This window comes from Phyllobates terribilis, unplaced genomic scaffold (assembly GCF_046119375.1).
Source record: "Phyllobates terribilis strain yellow unplaced genomic scaffold, ASM4611937v1 Scaffold_231__1_contigs__length_3143052, whole genome shotgun sequence".
In the NCBI taxonomy this organism is placed as follows: domain Eukaryota; kingdom Metazoa; phylum Chordata; class Amphibia; order Anura; family Dendrobatidae; genus Phyllobates; species Phyllobates terribilis.
Window position 1 is genome coordinate 1,746,677 of NW_027362991.1, and position 19,004 is coordinate 1,765,680.

General features: G+C 42.2%; 1 protein-coding gene across 1 annotated transcript in view; it reads right to left on the reverse strand.

Moving 5' to 3' along the window:
* LOC141215222 (low-density lipoprotein receptor-related protein 5-like) overlaps nucleotides 1–19,004 on the reverse strand; it is a 122,632-nt gene that overhangs the window by 66,565 nt on the left and 37,063 nt on the right. Inside the window, exons 3-5 of the mRNA XM_073665545.1 lie at nucleotides 13,255–13,452; nucleotides 10,268–10,464; nucleotides 9,208–9,339 (exon numbers count right to left, since the gene is read on the reverse strand). Of these exons, the coding sequence (XP_073521646.1) occupies nucleotides 9,208–9,339; nucleotides 10,268–10,464; nucleotides 13,255–13,452 (527 nt within the window). The remainder of the gene's footprint in view (nucleotides 1–9,207; nucleotides 9,340–10,267; nucleotides 10,465–13,254; nucleotides 13,453–19,004) is intronic.

Sequence of the window (19,004 nt, forward strand, 5' to 3'; positions counted from 1 at the left end):
CGCCGGCCCTCCTGTGGTCGGGCACGCCCCCGGTTGTCTACATGGCGTCCGCGCGCGGTCGGGCACTTCCGCATTCCTTGCGGCGTGCGCGGTGGCTCCTGACGACTTGGAGGCGGCGCCTCACGCAGGATTTGGAAGGCGCATGCGCCGGCTTAACGTCTCGGAGACACCCGCACACGGCCCCCTTTACACACGTCACCGGTCACGTGAGCGCTCACGTGATCGGCGCGAATGGTTTGAAAAGGTCCTTCATCCCCAGCAATACCACTGCCCCTTGAGAAAGCGGCCCTAGTTGCCGCGAAACGCGCGTCGGGGACGCATTCTTTATCCTTGTCCGACCACTTCAGCCTGCCATTACTGGTAAGTACACCAGTCCTCTCAGGGTCGACCATTCATGATGAATTTCCGTTGTCATTAAGACATTTAGTTATGAGAGGTTACCTTCCCTCATTTTTGCCTTTTGGGGTATCCTGTTTAAAATAGATTGCTATTTGCTAAAATCTGTTAGCACTGGAAACATGCACATTGCACTTTATTCGATTGGTTTGGTCTGACTGCCTGTCAGTAATGCACTTTAAAGTACACCACCATATGGTCAGCCTAAGTATTACCCATTTAATCCTGACATTATTATGTATTTGATCCAATTATAATTATACAAAAGACTCTTTTACGATTTTGGTCAGGAATTTTTTGGTACAGTGCTTTTTCATGTTTTCTCATGTGTCTTCCCATATACTTGCATTTTTTTTGGTTTGATGCCCCAACTATTTTCTATCTGTAAATCTATGCAAATTTGATCAAATATTTAATATTAGGGCAGGCTTTTTTCTGGCTGGATCGGATATTTCATTGTCTACCTTGCTTTTTGTGCTTTGTTGGAGTTATATATTTTTAAATGAATGCTTCAATAAAATATGTACACTTTTTTCTAAGCCATGATGACTCTGTTGTTCTTGAGTCGGTATAGGAGGGTGTTTGGGGGGATGTTTTTCCCCCACTTAGATACACCTCTCTTTTGACATTTGGGCTATCTAATTATGTTTCCGTTCAATGTCTAAGTGCTGCCATCAAAAACAATTGTTTCCGAGTGGTGAAGGTGGTGCTATTTTTTGTAAAATCCTGTATCCCGCTTCAGGGTTACAAATTTTTTTTTTACCCAGATCCTAATTTTTGGTGGGAAACCTTTAGATATAAAGGCCTTGATCCATCGGCTTTGGCCAGAATTCAGGTGTAAAACGGTTAGGAACGTTGCAAAAAGTTCGTGCAACTCGTAGTGGTTCAAAAACTTTCGGACCTTCACGAGTTCCCACCAAGGTCCACTACATTTTTTGAAGAGTGGCCAGAACTTAGCCGTGAAGGGGATGTGACAAATTTATCAAAATATACGCCCATTAATAAAGTACATTTCTTACAATGGCTCACAGAAGTTGTGGCAAATTTATTAAAAGGTACACGTCACTAAAAGAATCTACTGCATTAAGATGCAACTAATTCATTATCAAGGGGTCACAGTCGGCATCTTGCGTGGGGTCGGGGGTCACAGTCGGCATCTTGCGTGGGGTCGGGGGTCACAGTCGGCATCTTGCGTGGGGTCGGGGGTCACAGTCGGCATCTTGCGTGGGGTCGGGGGTCACAGTCGGCATCTTGCGTGGGGTCGGGGGTCACAGTCGGCATCTTGCGTGGGGTCGGGGTCACAGTCGGCATCTTGCGTGGGGTCGGGGTCACAGTCGGCATCTTGCGTGGGGTCGGGGTCACAGTCGGCATCTTGCGTGGGGTCGGGGTCACAGTCGGCATCTTGCGTGGGGTCGGGGTCACAGTCGGCATTTATTCTGGCTATATTCATGCATTTCCTCATTAGAGTGCAGATCTCAAAGATAAAATATACTGCTGCAATATTGGGAAGGAAGCAGTTGGTGTTTAATGATCACAAGCCTAAAACAGCACATGAAACACAAGGAGAACATGAAAAGGGACATCAATAAAATCATCAAGGACCAGCGACGAGGCCATTTTCAATGCTTCATTCATAAAACTACAGAAGCTGCGGGTTTTCTGGCGAAGCCGTCACTACAGGATAAAATATTGTTTAGATACTTTAAGTGGGAATATGGAAATTGTCAAACCATCTAATCTAAAACCAAAGATGATTGTGTCAGGAAATTGAATATAGATCTATATAGCAGCAAATACAGAACGTGTAATACTCACATGACATTGTTTATACCACACGAGCGCTGCAGACCCCTCCAAGGAAAATTGGAAAAGGGAAGTGTGAGCTCTGCAGTCTAATATTGTCCAGAAAGTATCTGGAGGCTAAACACCAACATCAAAGAAGAGCGTTGGTGCGGGAGGCGAGCACACGCTTTTTTGCTTTGTTTTGTTTTTCACATGGGGATTTAAGAAAAGGATGTCCAAGTAGCTGACAACCCCTTTAATCAGTAGGTCATTTTCTAATGACATTACCCTTAAGTATAAGCCTAATAGGAGATCAATAAAATGACAATACAGTGATGAAGTGATTGCAGGTTCTGGACTACAAAAGGGGGAGTGGAAAAAAAAATTGATTAAAATATCAAAAAAAAAAAAAAAAAAAAAAAAAAAAAAAAGACTGACCAATCCGTAAATGTTCACACTTAAAACATCACATTATCACATATAATAAATATTGCGAGAAAAAAACAAAACAAGAATTACTGTTTTGGGTTTTATTTTAGTCCCCTAGCTTCCTCCCACAAAAAAAAAATAAAAATAAGAATTTATCAATGGAAAAACAAAGTTAAGTCTCTTCGTATTTGGCTAGCCGTATTGTGACCTGCAGAATACTTAACAGTGAATGGTAAAAATGTCATTTTCTGAAGACACATTTCCGGTGAAATTATTGTAGACCCTTATTAAGAGCGGACGGACGGCTCAGAGCCTTATATAGTAAAGGCTGCAGAAGAAAACAAAAATTCTTGTGAATGTGGAAAAGGTCTTCGATAATAGGCAGGGAGATCTTCACACGTAATGCAGAAGTTATGATTGATACATATATTCTATTTGCCGAACTCAAATCACTCCGGTAAAAGGAAGTGAAGCACATTCCCAGACACGACACATTCGCCCGGGGCCTGTTTACAAAAAGTATTCCAAGTGTTTGAAATCCGAGCTGAAATCCATCCGATGCAGTCACTCCGTACATATACAGCACCGAGCAGTCTGTGGAAACTGGTGGTCAAATTATTAACACAATAGTTTAGATAAAGTAATAAACCTGGAGCCCAGACAATTACCGACACCATGGTCCTGCAGAGGACGGAGGAATGGCAGACAGCTGAGCTGCACAACTAGGGATTCCCTGATTTAAAGGTTTTTACGTTGCTGAAATAGCGCCATCACATTCTGCAGAGCTGTATACAAGATCATGAGACCGACCGGAGCAAAAGTAGACTGTCATTTTTTTTTCCCCCGCTGCTCCTCTGGAGTATTCTACTTTTGTTTTTTTTAATCTCCCTTACTTTATTCCAGCTATTCCCCTGAGTATTTAGTTTTTTGTTTTTTTTTAAATCTGCCATATGGTCCCATAGATATGGGCCGTTTTATTTAGTGCTACTTTTTATGGTCATTACAAGGAGGCGTGGCTTCACATGCTAATTAAGCAAAACAGCCTAAATACACGCCCCTGAGGATCCTGTGATCTACATCCCACTCAAAAAGTCCCATATCTCTGGAACCGTATGGTGGATTTTAAAAATACAAAAAACTGAATACTCAAGGGAACAGCAGGAATAAAGCAAGAGTAAAAGGCGGCCACTTCTGACACATCCTTTTTAATATGGTTCTGTTCTTTGTTTACAAAGCTAAGTGCTTGTGCTGCCAAATACCAAATGTACAAACAGGCAGCTCAAGTAATCTCCCCAGTGGGAAAAGACATTATGGTCATGATCAGGAAATTATATAGCAACTGTAGGATCCTGTGTGATTCCTTTGTAACAGCGATTTACCATTGATAATGTTCTACAAGTTTAACTAAGGTGACCCAACATATGAATGTTTGTAGCTGTGGCGTTGATGGGAACATTTATTACTAAACAAATATGAATATTTAAGTAATAAGAAAATTAGCATAATATACATACATACATACATACATACATACATACATACATACATACATACACACATACATACCAAAAGTTTGGACACACCTCATTTAAAGATTTTTCATGACTATAAAAATTGTACATTCACACTAAAGGCATCAAAACTATGAATTAACACATGTGGAATTATATAGTTAACAAAAAAGTGTGAAACAACTGAAAATATGTCTTATATTCTAGGTTCTTCAAGGTAGCCACCTTTTGTTTTGATGACTGCTTTGCGCACACTTGCCATTCTCTTGATGAGCTTCAAGAGATAGTCATCAGAAATGGTCTTCCAACAATCTTGAAGGAGTTCCCAGAGATGCTTAGCACTTGTTAGCCCTTTTGCCTTCACTCTGCGGTCCAGCTCACCCCAAGCCATCTCGATTGGGTTCAGGTCTGGTGATTGTGGAGGCCAGGTCATCTGGCGTAGCACCCCATCATTCTCCCTCTTGGTCAAATAGCCCTTACACAGCCTGGAGGTGTGTTTGGGGTCATTGTCCTGTTGAAAAATAAATGATGGTCCAACTAAACGCAAACCGGATGGAATAGCATGCCGCTGTAAGATGCTGTGGTACCCATGCTGGTTCAGTATGCCTTCAATTTTGAATAAATCCCCAACAGTGTCACCAGTAAAGCACCCCCACACCATCACACTTCCTCTTCCATGCTTCATGGTGGGAACCAGAAATGTAGAGTCCATCCGTTCACCTTTTCTGCGTTGCCCAAAGAGACTGTGGTTGGAACCAAAGATCTCAAATTTGGACTCATCAGACCAAAGCAGATTTCCACTGGTCTAATGTCCATTCCTTGTGTTCTTTAGCCCAAACAAGTCTCTTCTGCTTGTTGCCTGTCCTTAGCAGTGGTTTCCTAGAAGCTATTTTACCATGAAGGCCTGCTGCACAAAGTCTCTTAACAGTTGTTGTAGAGATGTGTCTGCTGCTAGAACTCTGTGTGGCATTGACCTGGTCTCTAATCTGAGCTGCTGTTAACCTGCGATTTCTGAGGCTGGTGACTCGGATAAACTTAGCCTCAGAAGCAGAGGTGACTCTTGGTCTTCCTTTCCTGGGGTTGTCCTCATGTGAGCCAGTTTCTTTGTAGCGCTTGATGGTTTTTGCAACTTCACTTGGGGACACTTTCAAAGTTTTCCCAATTTTTCGCACTGGCTGACCTTCATTTCTTAAAGTAATGAAGACCACTCGTTTTTCTTTACTTAGAATTTGTATTATGGCAAGAAAAAAGCAGCTAACAGTCTATTCAGTAGGACTATCAGCTGTGTTTCCACCAGACTTATGCACAACACAACTGATGGTCCCAACCCTATTTATAAGGCAAGAAATCCCACTTATTAAACCTGACAGGGCACACCTGTGAAGTGAAAACCATTTCGGTGACTACCTCTTGAAGCTCATCAAGAGAATGCCAAGAGTGTGCAAAGCAGTCATCAAAGCAAAAGGTGGCTACTTTGAAGAACCTAGAATATAAGACATATTTTTAGCTGTTTCACACTTTTTTGTTAAGTATATAATTCCACATGTGTTAATTCATAGTTTTGATGCCTTCAGTGTGAATGTACAATTTTCATAGTCATGAAAATGCAGAAAAATCTTTAAATGAGGTGTGTCCAAACTTTTGGTCTGTACTGTATGTATGTATGTATGTATGTATGTATGTATGTATGTATGTATGTATGTGTATATATATATATATATATATATATATATATATATATATATACACATATATATATTATATTATATACACACACACATACACATATTCTACATTGCCATTTTTCTGTTTAAGAATGTTTTAGAATCTTTGTTTAAAAAAAAAATTTGTCATAAGAAAATTTATTTACAAAAATAAGCAAGCAAAACAAAAAATAAGTTTGGTGTTTTACCTGAAAATCAGGGCGTTAAGATCTCAAAAAAAAATACGCAGATACAAAACAGTGCGTTAAAAATGGAGAGAGATGACTATGTAGTAATTTTTCAGTTCCCATAGGGGCTGGTCTGATGCTCCAGGAATATAATGAATGTTACCCCGGGACTGTGAGAAAAGTACAGCCTGTAAAGTAAAAAGTTAAGCTTTCTTTTAAAATGTCACTCCATTCGCCCAATTTAAAGATTGGGGGGGGAGGAAAAAAAACAAAACAAGAAAAGGCATTTGCTTCACAGAAGGTACGCATAAATTTTTGGTGGACAAAAAAAACGCCACTCTGACAAGTTCGCCTGGGCCCGTAAATTCTAAGGGGGGTAGCTACGGACAACTATGGAAGGGGGGGGTGGGGGGCTCCGCTTTGGAGCAATTATACAGACTGACAAATGACTGCAAACCATTCCCATTGCACAACGGAGCTGTTCATTTGTAAATGAGCTGTCCACGGCCTTGATCAAGAAGTCTCGCTGGACGTGGCATAGAAAATTAGCTGTTTGATTTCTAAAGCAAATGTTTACTGCTCACAGACATCTACGTTAATGGGTTCAGGTCATCTTCTGACCTCTGACCTACGGGAGAAAAGGGAAGTTTAAATGGAAGGTCTTATTGTTCCAAGTTTTAGGCAACTTTCGGTGCACCCGTATAATGTGGCGGATTAGAAGGCCGTTCCGCGCATTTAAGCTGCAGACAAAAGGTAACGGATATCTAGAGCTAAAACAGACCTCTAAAAAGCAAGAGTTGCCATAAAAAAAAAAAATCACAGTAAAATGACAAATCAATGATCTGAGTCATCCATCTTTTCAGACAGCAGCCAAAACTAGACACTTTGCTGTTCTTTACAAGGCAAGTTCTCAAATATTGGAGTCAATTCTATCAAAGTACCACTAGAATTTATTTACTTTGGCTGCTTTTTTTTTTTAATCTGGTTTACATTGCTTTATTTTTCTGAAAACAAAAAAATTGCCTATACATTTTAAAAAAGGGAACCTTTCAGTAGGATTTCACACCACAAACTATATGGACATGTAGCCCTTTAAAAGACAAGTCCAGAAATACCTTTACATGGACGATCCCAGTCTGTTCCTCCGTTACTGAGAGATCAGTGTTTGAATTGACATACAAATGAGTCTGAAGAGCTATGGTAGATCTGAAGCCTCTGTCACTCCAGCTCTAGGTCCCGCCCAGTGCCACCTCCTCCTGAGCAAGGAATAGAACTGGAGTGACTAAGGTTTCAGATCTACCATAGCTCTGCAGCCTCTTTAGCATATTAATTCAAACGCTGATTTCTCAGTAATGGAAGAACAGACTGGCCATGTAAAGGTATTGCTGGATGAGTCATTGAAAAATCTAAGTGTGCACATAAATAGTTTGGAGTATGAAATGGTGTTGAAAGATTCCTTTTGCATTCATGCTGCCCAAACCATGGGCAGCAGGAATCAGAATCTGGCTGCGTGATTGCGGCCAAGCATGGTTTACTGAAACGCTGGAATGTTTCGGAGAAAACAAAGGCTTTTGTCAACCAGCTCCCAATGATTGATAGGTTACTCTGTGAACACATGGGAGGGCACGGGGCACGGAGAGGCCTAGGGCGGGAGAGGCCTAGGGCGGGAGGCACAGAGAGGCCTAGGGCGGGAGGCACAGAGAGGCCTAGGGCGGGAGGCACAGAGAGGCCTAGGGCGGGAGGCACAGAGAGGCCTAGGGCGGGAGGCACAGAGAGGCCTAGGGCGGGAGGCACAGAGAGGCCTAGGGCGGGAGGCACAGAGAGGCCTAGGGCGGGAGGCACAGAGAGGCCTAGGGCGGGAGGCACAGAGAGGCCTAGGGCGGGAGGCACAGAGAGGCCTAGGGCGGGAGGCACAGAGAGGCCTAGGGCGGGAGGCACAGAGAGGCCTAGGGCGGGAGGCACAGAGAGGCCTAGGGCAGGTCACTCCCTACAGTAGCCAGTCGCCTTTACAAACAGTTTTCTCTGAAACGCTGCAGTACTTCACGACTGCTCCGATTAATGCAGCCTTTGGTTTGGGCAGCATAAATCTAATGAAAGGTCCTCTTTAATTTCACAATACTGTAAGTATGTGTATCTAATAACTCACAGATTACATAGTAGATTTTTTTGATTTTGCAGCCATCATGATAAAAGTATATTGGGAAAGGACAAATTACGGTGAACCGCAAGATGAAAATAAAATAAAAAAAAAAAAAAACACCATAAAACACCCTAACAAATTAGAGTTAACTATTGAGAACCTGTTGTGGATGAAAACCTGGAAAAGGACAGAGTTACTGGAATAGAAAGAAAGAGGAAAAAGTTCCACTTTGTCTTCAGAACAGTCCAGGGCTTGGACTGTCTAAATGAGCCACAGCTGTGAGGTTCTTTAAACAGAGTGTCAGCACAAAATCAACTGTTCAAACCAAGTGCAGGTACTCAGTGCACCCTTGCAGTGACCAAACAGTTCAGTGCACCTTACCTTCTGCTCTTTTCCATCCATCTCCTCCCTTTTCCGACTCCTGTAAACTGAAACTCTCCATGAAGGAAGAGGGGACGGAGGTGTATGCAAAACAAGTAGGAGGGAAGGTGCACTGAACAGTTTTGGTCATGCCAAGGGTGCACCACGTGCCTGTGTTTGGTTTGAACAGTCATTTTGTGTTGACAGCCAGGTGTGATCTACTAATACAAGGCACCTAAACTGAGGAAGAGCAGGCAATGAGGATGAGGTTGTCAAGCATTCTGGTACAAAGAACTGTGTACACACACACAATGTAATATATATTTTATTAATATGTAAAGACCTGTTCATACATTGGAATCATCAGTTCTACTAAAGCTCAACTTAGATTGAAATTGGACTTCTATGGTCTTCAAAGTTTGTTTGGTCCAACTGGAGGGATTCTGGGGCCACAATTGACATTTTAGAAAGCCAAAATCTTGATGGATCATCGCTTTTGCTTCCTAGACTGTATTGAACAGGCCTGCACCATATTATATAAAAGCCTACTGCCTCTAAAAGTATTTTAGATAAGAAACATTTCCCCGTTTGAACAGTCGTCCGAAACATTGAACAAATTTCTTGCCAACAATGAAGGGACGCAAACCACTTCACATTCTTGTAATCAAGTTAGAAAACAGAAATAATGAATATTTTACCTATTTTGCACGATTTTCCATCATCCATCAGCTGCACCCCGGTTGGACAGGCACAGCTGTAAAAGGGATCTCTTGGTGACAATAAGCAAAGATGGGAGCATCCTCCATTATGGTCATCGCACGGCGTTTGGACTGAAAAGAAACAGAAAAAAAGGTAATGTCAGAAAAGAATGAAACTTAAAAAAAAAAAAAAGCATTAAAAGGATTTTACACAAGAAGAAAATAAGCGACATTTCAATAAGGTTTATTGATAATGAAGATGCTCACAAATCCCAGCCTCGGGCGGCAACTTCTACTGGTCTAATTCTAGAATCACACACACCAACACTTATGGTCCAAGTATAGGGAAAGATGTCTGGACTGGTTGCCGAACTTAGCCTCATATATGCCTATGAGACTGTCAAGTACAGGTCAGGAGACCCTGGGCCAATCTTGACATCATCTAAGTACTCGAACCTTGAATGTGAGGTCTTTTTTTGTGATAGATTTGGTAGGGAAGATAGGCGAGATGGAGGAAAGAGTATTAGTTCAAATTTGTCCACATTGAGACGAGAGGAGAAGGAGGATATGACTGATAGACATTCTGGGATTCTGGACAGCAGAGAGGTGACATCTGGGCCAGTCAGGTAGATCTGATTATCATTAGCGTATAGGTGGTACTGGAAGCCATTGAACTTTCGAGTTGCCCCAGGCCAAAAAGGTATAGATTGAGAAGAGGAGGGATCCCTGGACAGAGCCTTGAGGGACACCAACCGAAAGAGGGTGGGATGAGGAGGTAGTGGGAAATGCTAGATGTGAGGTTGGAAAAGTATGAGAAGGTCCAGGAGAGGACAAAGTAGTATATTGATTTACCAAACTTAGAAGAGAAGAGGACAGCAGCAACCAAAAATTCAGAGTCCATCTTAATTTAGCCCAACCTAAAAAAGGGGAGTAATATTTTATCGCACCCTCCAAGGATTTGAGAGCTTCAGGTCTGGTTTCACCCCATGGTACACTTTGTGGCTTTACATATTAAAAACATAGAAGGTGGTCAAATAATTGTAGGTGAAAAATAACTCACAATGTGGCTGTCGTTCCTGGCTAAAAACTTGTATGTCCATCGGAGAGTAAAGTGATTTAAGGATCTCTCGTCTTTTTTCTCCAACACGCTTGTTGCAGGCATGGATGGAACGAGTCTGCCAGTCAGTCCAATACAACATATCTCCTGCCAGCGTTAAGGCAAACGGATGTGTCAGTCCTCCTTCTACAACCTTCTGCCTGTTGGTGGTATATGAAAGGACAAACCAGTTACAAGACAACATGGAATAATGGATCATGGGGTGCTGTCAGGTTTCCCCAAAAGAAAGCTCCAACTATGCAAAGGCACTTAATAGCTCCACCATGAAGTGTCCACTATGTGCCATCTATCTACAAGATATATACGGCCATAATCATAATCATGCACGTGTTAATATATGAACCATCACATTTTTTCGGTAAATCAATTGGAAACTTTAAAAAGACACACTTAAGAGAATAACTACAACTTTCATTTTGTATAGCTCAGAAAGTTACGAAACTTTGCAAATTACTTTATTAGGGGGACCTGGTTGCATTCCTGTAAAAAAAAAAAAAAAAAATTACCTATCAGTGGCTTCCAAACCCCGGTTTTTCAAAATTCCATTTCCCTGTGTTGATATCAGAACGTACTCATTTGGAGTACAGATGATGGCAGTGATGAGTCAGTTCCTCCCCTTATCCTCAATGTTCATGGGACACGGGTGCTGACCCTTTCACTGCCATCATCTGTACTCCAAATGAGTACTTTTTTTTTTTTCATTAATGACGACAAAAGTTTCAAAACTTTCCACGCTGGACAAAAATGTTAAAACAAACAAACAAAACAAAGAACATACTAACTCTTTAATATTTTATCTTTGCTAATAGCACATTTGATATAGAAAGAAACACTGATTTTGGTGGAACAGGCAAATCATATAATGTGTATTGGGGCCTCCAGAATCTGCCCCATGGTGAACAATGAAGGATATTCAGATCGGGCAGTGGGATTTCAACAGTCTAGTAATTTTGTTCGGGAGTAGAGAACTTCTAGTGAAAACCTCCTCAGCCAAGCGGTGAGGGCTAGGAGAGCATGCAGCTGTCCAGAGCCAAAATTTTATTTTAATTTATTTATTTTTTAACGGAATAGAATAGGTTGTTTGTCATAAATATGTATTTTTACAATAAAATAAAAGAAATGTGTCAGAATTCCAAGTTTAAAAAAATAAATTACATAATCAATGGCAAATAGAAGGCTCTCTTTAAAAAGTAAAACCAAACAAATAAGCTGGAGAATACGTTGGACCGTCCTGATTGGATCACCTTGTCGTGATCGGATGACTTTTATGCTTTTTTTTAATCAAAATAGTTTTAACCAAGTTCCCGATGTTATTTACATGTACTATTACTAGTCACTTACTACAGGATTTATGCTTTTTTTTTTTTCTTGGGTTTCCTCTTTCAGGAGCAGCTCAGGCCTTTGCAGTGGTTTTCCACGACTTTGCTTCATTATGTCCATGAAAATTAAAATTAATGGGATTTGTTAATACGATCCTCTATTTTCAGCATTTCTTCATGTTCTCCTTTCTTTTTAAATTGAGTCTTTATTCTCAACATTGTTTGTTCTGCCGTCAATACGGTTTCCAGAAATTAATGCTGAAAATTCCTGTGAAATTCCACACAAGAGCAGTCTAAACAGTGGCGCAGAAATGCTGGGAAAGGGTCAGAGTTTGACTTGGTGAGGCAGTGACATTACCCCGCCAAGACACCACACCCTTTCTCCGCAGTTAAAGAGAACTTGTCACTTTTATGATGAATTTCTGGGGACTCGTTGAAGTCGACACAGTTCAGGCAGCTTTATATCTGGTTACTTGTTAGTACGTCCTCTATAAAGTGAATATACAGTAAATTGGGTGCCAGAACTACAATGTCATGGCACTTCTCAAAGCTGAATTTAGTACAAGGCTGCACTTTCCAAAGTATGGGACATGACTAATTATTAGTTAGGTGCTGAACCCACATTATTGCCGAGCTTCAACATAAAGAGCAGAAACTGCACGGATGCTGCCAGCCCCACTAGTGCCGTTTCCAGGGATAAGAGGCTGCATCATGGTCACAGGTTCTGCAGACTAGAGTCTGGAAATGAACAGTAGAGGAGGTAAGAAAAGAGTTGAGTGCTCTACTAAATAAATAGAAGAACCAATGGGTTAATCTGCGCTGCCGTGGAAGAAAAGAAAAGACAAGAGATGCCAAATCCAATTTGAGGCAGTTTATTAGTCAACGCGTTTCGAAGTATACAACTTTTTATCAGGATAAACCACAATCATGGTTTGTCTTGATGAAGAAGTTGTATACTTCGAAACGCGTTGACGAGTAAACCGCTTCAAATTAGATTTGGGGTCTCATCTTTTCTTCCACGGCAGCGCAGATTAACCCAATTGTCCTTCCATTTACTCATGTCCTCGTGGGTCTGCAGAAGCCTTAAGCTTCATCAGTGACTGTGTGCACACAACCCTATCAGGTGAGCGCAATCGTGCATGTCCTATAGCACAGCTACCCACATAAGACCCTATTTGCGCTTTGTCTTTCCTCCGGTTTCTACCTCTTGAGTGCTCTGCTGACACTTTTGGTGAGTCAGGATGTTGCTGACAGTCTGAGAGGAGGGGTTAAAGGCAAAGTGTTCCTGCCGGTGGGGAAGGGTGGTTTGGTGGAAAATGTCTACTGCAACAGGGTGAGAAGTGTGTAGAATACTAGATTTGCAAGTTATAGGGTTAAGGTGGGAAGAGGAAAAAAGCTGCTGTTATTCAGAGAATGCGTCCTGGTACAGGGGATACTATATTGCAACTTCAGCATTCCTTGTATAATAAGAATATAGAAGTTCTTGATCAGCCATCTAACATGACCACTAAAGACTGCTCCGCTCCCTTCCCAATCTTGAGGTTTAGAGGAAACCCCTGTAGAAGCAGTGATGAAAAAAAACTCAAAACCAAAAAAATAAAAATTTTTTACCTGAACGAACCATCCAAATTGGCTCTGTGAATAAAACTCAGTTTGGCATCTGCCCAATAAAGTTTCTGTTCATCCAGGTCGATTGTTAGCCCATTGGGCCAATAAATATCGGAGTCCACTATTATTTTCCGTGTGCTTCCATCCATTCCTGCCCGTTCAATTCTGGGGGTTTCTCCCCAGTCAGTCCAATACATGTATCTGGTGGGGGGGGGGGGGGAATAAATAAAAAATGCAAAGTGATCAACTGCAATGGAATAGGTTACATAAAAATCAAATATTAGTCTTACATACAAGATCTAACATTAGGTAAAAGTTGATGAAAGTGGATAATTACAACCACAACCAAGCAAATACCACAGGACACCTTTAGAGGTCGTATAGGAGTCTAAGCTTTGAAGAGTTAACTGTTTTGGGGACATACACAATAACATTAATCATAATCCGGTAAGCACTCTTAAGGCCTTCATGCATATTAGTCTAATGCCGGCTGAACCCAACGATATTGATGGGTTTGGCCAACAGTCTGTGGCGCGACGCCGGCCAACTGATTGTCATGTCGATAGGGTGTGTCCGATTTCTGACTACCGATCACATTGTTCTCCCGTAGATAAGCCACCTAACGACATGTCATCCGGTGGCTTTCTCAGAACAAAAAGGAGCGCTTGGCCTGTGTATGGGAGAGTTGGCTGACCACCGAACCATAGCCCAAAAAAATAATTCGGCCAAGAGTCATGTAATATCTATGGCCGGCTTTAGCTTTGACAGAGTGGAGCTCCATGGTAGGGGACGTCGTTCCAAACAAAACACTAAGAATGCCCAAAGTTAAGATTTCAGTCCATCACAAACTTTGACATACTTCCCTTGTAACAAGTCGATTAATTGTATGCTTATTTTTTCATTCATTTGTACATGTATTGTCTGTGTATGTTTTTTATATATTAGGTGTATTGGTTGCATATTGTTTTATTCAAGGCCGTGACCAAGGTCTAGGATAGACCGAAATGTTAACGTTGGCCGGTCCTTTCCAATTCCACATGCTGACCTCTCAATAAAAAAAACCTTAACCACATACCTCTGAGTCGTGTTATTTTGTACTAGTATGCACAATATATATATTTTTTTTAAGAAAAAGGACTGTCCAGGTTACACATACAGTACAGACCAAACGTTTGGACACACCTTCTCATTTAAAGATTTTTCTGCATTTTCATGACTATGAAAATTGTACATTCACACTGAAGGCATCAAAACTATGAATTAACACATGTGGAATTATATACTTAACAAAAAGTATATTTGACCAAGAAGGAGAGTGATGGGGTGCTACGCCAGATGACCTGGCCTCCACAGTCACCAGACCTGAACCCAATCGAGTCATGAAAATACAGAAAAATCTTTAAATGAGAAGGTGTGTCCAAACTTTTGGTCTGTACTGTAGAGGTTTGGTACCCTCTTCCGAGGGGAAGAGAACTTTAACTCAAGGGTCACCTATTGTATGTGGCAATCCTAAAAGTCAAAATAACCCTTTTAGTGGACCTTACCAAACGACTAAGGATAAGAAGGCAAACCAGTCAATCAATTTTCAGATACGTGTTTCAGGGTGTTTGCCCCTCATCAGTGCAAAGCAGATGATCAGTTTGGCATTTATGATACATAATGCCTTTTTTCATGCTACCTGAAGCCAAATTCTCATCTTGTACCGAGCAGACACAGGTCTGCGAGTACTTTTAGTCTGGAAATTACGTTTTTCATGCGCTGTAGTCAACAAGTTTATCAGAGCCTCATCAACCTTGACCACCAGAAGAACCAAAGGAATAGAGGAAATATTTACTAAACTGGAATACGTTTAAAACAGGACCAGTCACAGCAAACGCCGAGAAAGGTAACAAGTCAGTTTTGTTGCAACTACAAAGATGTAAGTTGGGAGTGCGAAAAGGAAGGAGGAGGAGAGGAGGTATGCGGAAGAAGGCATTTACCGAGAAGACATCCAAGGCCACATAAGCAGAGACTCAATGCCCAGGAGAAATATTATGTGGGAAAGGAGTACTGCACACCTATGAGCTCATCTACACACACACAATCAATTGTATTCAGAAATACCACAGGAACTTCAACTTTATGACTTGGGACAGTACAGTTGGGTGAGAAGATAAAAGTAAAAGCTTGGCACTTGGTGGTAAATCACTCCCGCCAGTTCCTGCCAATGTGACTGATGCAGCTTAATGAAAATTAATCACTGCCAATGAATTGTTCGAAGACTTGCTACAGGCACTGGAAAAATAAAAAAAAAAAGGTTGTGTAACTGGACAACGGCACCCTTCAAGGATTCCAAGATGCCACCTATGATTTGGCATTCCTTAATTTCTTTGTTCATACTGGTGGTATTGGCTCAGTTCAGGTTTCTTAACAGACAAGTAAATAATATAATTCACTGGCAAATCCATATACAAAAAGGGCAAAATAATGTCTGAAGATGGTAGGTCAGTGTGAACACCGCTTTATCGGCAATGGTGGAGGTAGCTTCGGAATAAATAGTTATAACAATCACTTCATGATTGCCACTCTGCCAATCAAAATTATTCAACCCGCATTGCAAATTTGGTTTATACACATTTTGATAAGAACCTATCAAACAGAAATAGAAAAAATAATACCCTGCATAGTACAGAGCGACGGGGGCCCGGAGATGCCTCCTACCGTACAGCGCGACGGGGGCCCGGAGATGCCTCCTACCGTACAGCGCGACGGGGGCCCGGAGATGCCTCCTACCGTACAGAACAGCACAACGGGGGCATCAGTGAAGACCTGGGGCTTCTTTGCTTCCTCTGGCACTGAAAACTTTCAGTGTGTGGAGGACAAAATGGATTCAATCAATTATCAGGAAATCCCAGAAGAGGACATGTCTTCGGTGAGGGAGCCGAAGCTTGAGCGTCATTGGACTTTTCCACAGGAGAATGATCTCAAGCAGACCTCAAAAGGCTTGGTTTCAGAAGAAGTCTTTAAAGATTCTGGAGTGGCTGCCACAACCGCCTAACCTGATCGCCAAATTTTTTTATTTTTTTTTTATGGGGATGTTTTAAGAAGGCAGTAGCAGAACACACAACCAAGAATGGTAGGAAAATGGAGGCCATTATTGTTGAAGAATGGGCTAAGATTGCCAGAAGCAGATGTCCAGCTATTAATTGTTTGCAGCAGGTCATAACAGCCAGAGGAGCTCTACTAAGTACTAAAAACACTTGTCATGAAGGGCTTGAATAATTCTGAGACTGCAGTAAAGGTGGTATTCTGTGACAATTTGGAGAAACCACTTGTTATATTCGTTTTGTCGAGATATTTACATTGTTTTTGTTTTGTAAATTTTGCCAATTAATCTAATTTGCAACAAGGGTTAAATAATTTTGAATGCAACTGTATAACCGCAGGGACACTTCTACAAGGAATGCTGTCAAAGTAAGACTGCTCGTTGGACTCAAACCCAGTTTTCCTAAATGGGTGTTGGTCGGATAGAGCTTGTAAATACAAGCGATTTTGCAACTTACTGCTTCTTAAAATTTTCAGCCGTTCTTGAGATAAACATTTTTTTTTTTGGACAGGTGGTTTCCTTGGTGACCGACCACCGCTGCTAGACAGAACATGCACAGAGCTTACAAGCTCTTTCCTGTTGAGCTTGTAAGCAAAATTTTGAAGCTGACCAGGATCACTGGAGTGTGCGGTTATTCATTAATACTGGCCAGCTTCAGTGCAGTGCTTACAATAGAGACGGCAGCAGTGATCGGTCTCCTAGTTAGCGAGCTGTACACCAAAAAAAAAAAAAAAAGCCAATATCTCAAGAACGGCTGCAAATTTGTACAAGCACTATCTGACAATATCCATCTATGAAGACGGGAATAACTAACATCATTTAGGGATAGCCTTGACAGGAGGCACATGTTTTAATCATGCTCTGAACTGTTCACAGAGGGGAGGAGGAAACAATCTTTGCCCATCACTTTTTGTGTGCAATTTGCATACTTCCAGCCACATTCCAACTAGACGTGTCCAGCCTCAATTACATTGAGCAAGGACTCGCACGATTAGTCGGCATGTGAAAGCATGTACGCAAATCACATACTTGCGCTCACACTGCTCCCGACCGAATCACATGTTTACCATCACACCGAATGATTGCAGACTTAAAGCCCAAGCATGGACAACCCCTTTAAATCTTGCAAATTTCACTCTGGAGACTAAGCTTTAGGCTTTCTTTTTTCTTCTTAAAATGGGAAAAACCATTGAAAACCTTGTTTTGCATAATGGTTAATCAGCCCCCCTCCCCTTTTGATAGTATTTGTGGCCCATTTAAACTTTCATGACCCATTGAGATTAGTTATATAAATCTATATAATTGTCTTAGCCTGTCTGTCAGATCCTGCGTCGCTGATTGGTCCGGCCGCGGCCAATCAGCGACGCGGCATTTCACAAAAAGATGGCGGCTGATCTGCCACACGGAGGTGAGCGGCGATGCAGCCGGGAGATGAAGCCGGCTGCTCGCAGCATACATCCCCCGACCGCAGGCGCCGCTGACCCCCATGCGGCTACTGTAGGGAGATCAGCGGCTACGGCCGCTTATCTCCGGACGGTAAAAGTGACGCCCCTCTCCTGTCCTCCTCTACTCTCTCCTCCCCTCCTCTACTCTCTCCTCCCATCCCTCCCCCTGCTCGCTCAGGACCCCGGCACCCGGCGCCATGCTTACCCCTCCCCTCTCCCCCCCGCTCGCACAGGACCCCGGAGTCATACTTAACCCTCCCCGTGCCTGCGCAGCAGCTCCTGTGTCTTCCGCTGCTGCTGTGTGACGTGTCAGGTCAGAGGGCGCGGTGACGTCTTTACACCGCGCACTCTCCTGACCGGTCACAGTGCACAGCGGGAACATGCGGGCTATGCTGGAGTCCAGAGGAGCAGCTGACAAGTGAGGTGAGTATTGGATTTTTTTTTTTTTATTTATTTATTTATTTTTTTATTGTATGGGGCCATAGGGCATTAAATGGTGGGGTGGGGGAAGTGTGACATCGTGGAGGGGCCATTATAAGGGAAGGGGGATGTGACATCCTGCATGGGACATTATAAGGGAGGAGGGGATGTCACATCCTGCATGGGGCATTATATGGGGGTGGGAGTCACATCCTGCATGGGGCATATTCTGGAATACCAGATGCGTTAGAATCGGGCAACCATCTAGTATAACAAATAAATGTCTCAGGTCTTCTCACAATGGCTGATTTTTGGTACTGTATATAAACAAACATAGTCCAAACTTTTTAAGCGGATCTGTTCAAATATTTCCCAAAACAAAGTGTACACATTTTTGAATAGATCTCTTAGACCTGATGAGACTGGTATATTTACTTTTAAAGTTCAAATCAGAATTGCTGCTTTAAGAAATGTGCATTTTAGGAGTCCAACTCTAGAGTGAGAGCTTATGAGTCCAAGTGTATTCAGTCTCCGCCCATCCAGCCTGATTGACAACTGCAGCTTGCACTGAGCAGTGCGAGATCTCAGCAGGGAGGAGGGTCACTGAGAAGCTTGTAATCAGGTTAGCTGGGCAGTGTTTAGATTAAACTCTCATAAAAGGACTATACAGTAGAGATGACCAATTCAGTTCGCGCCGCTTTGGTCTGGTACGGTTTTCCATGGCAGTCTGTCTTCATTTTTGTGTATGGCATCCTGGGCACCTCTTGTACTTGGGCCCCCAAGATTTCATGGCGCATATCATG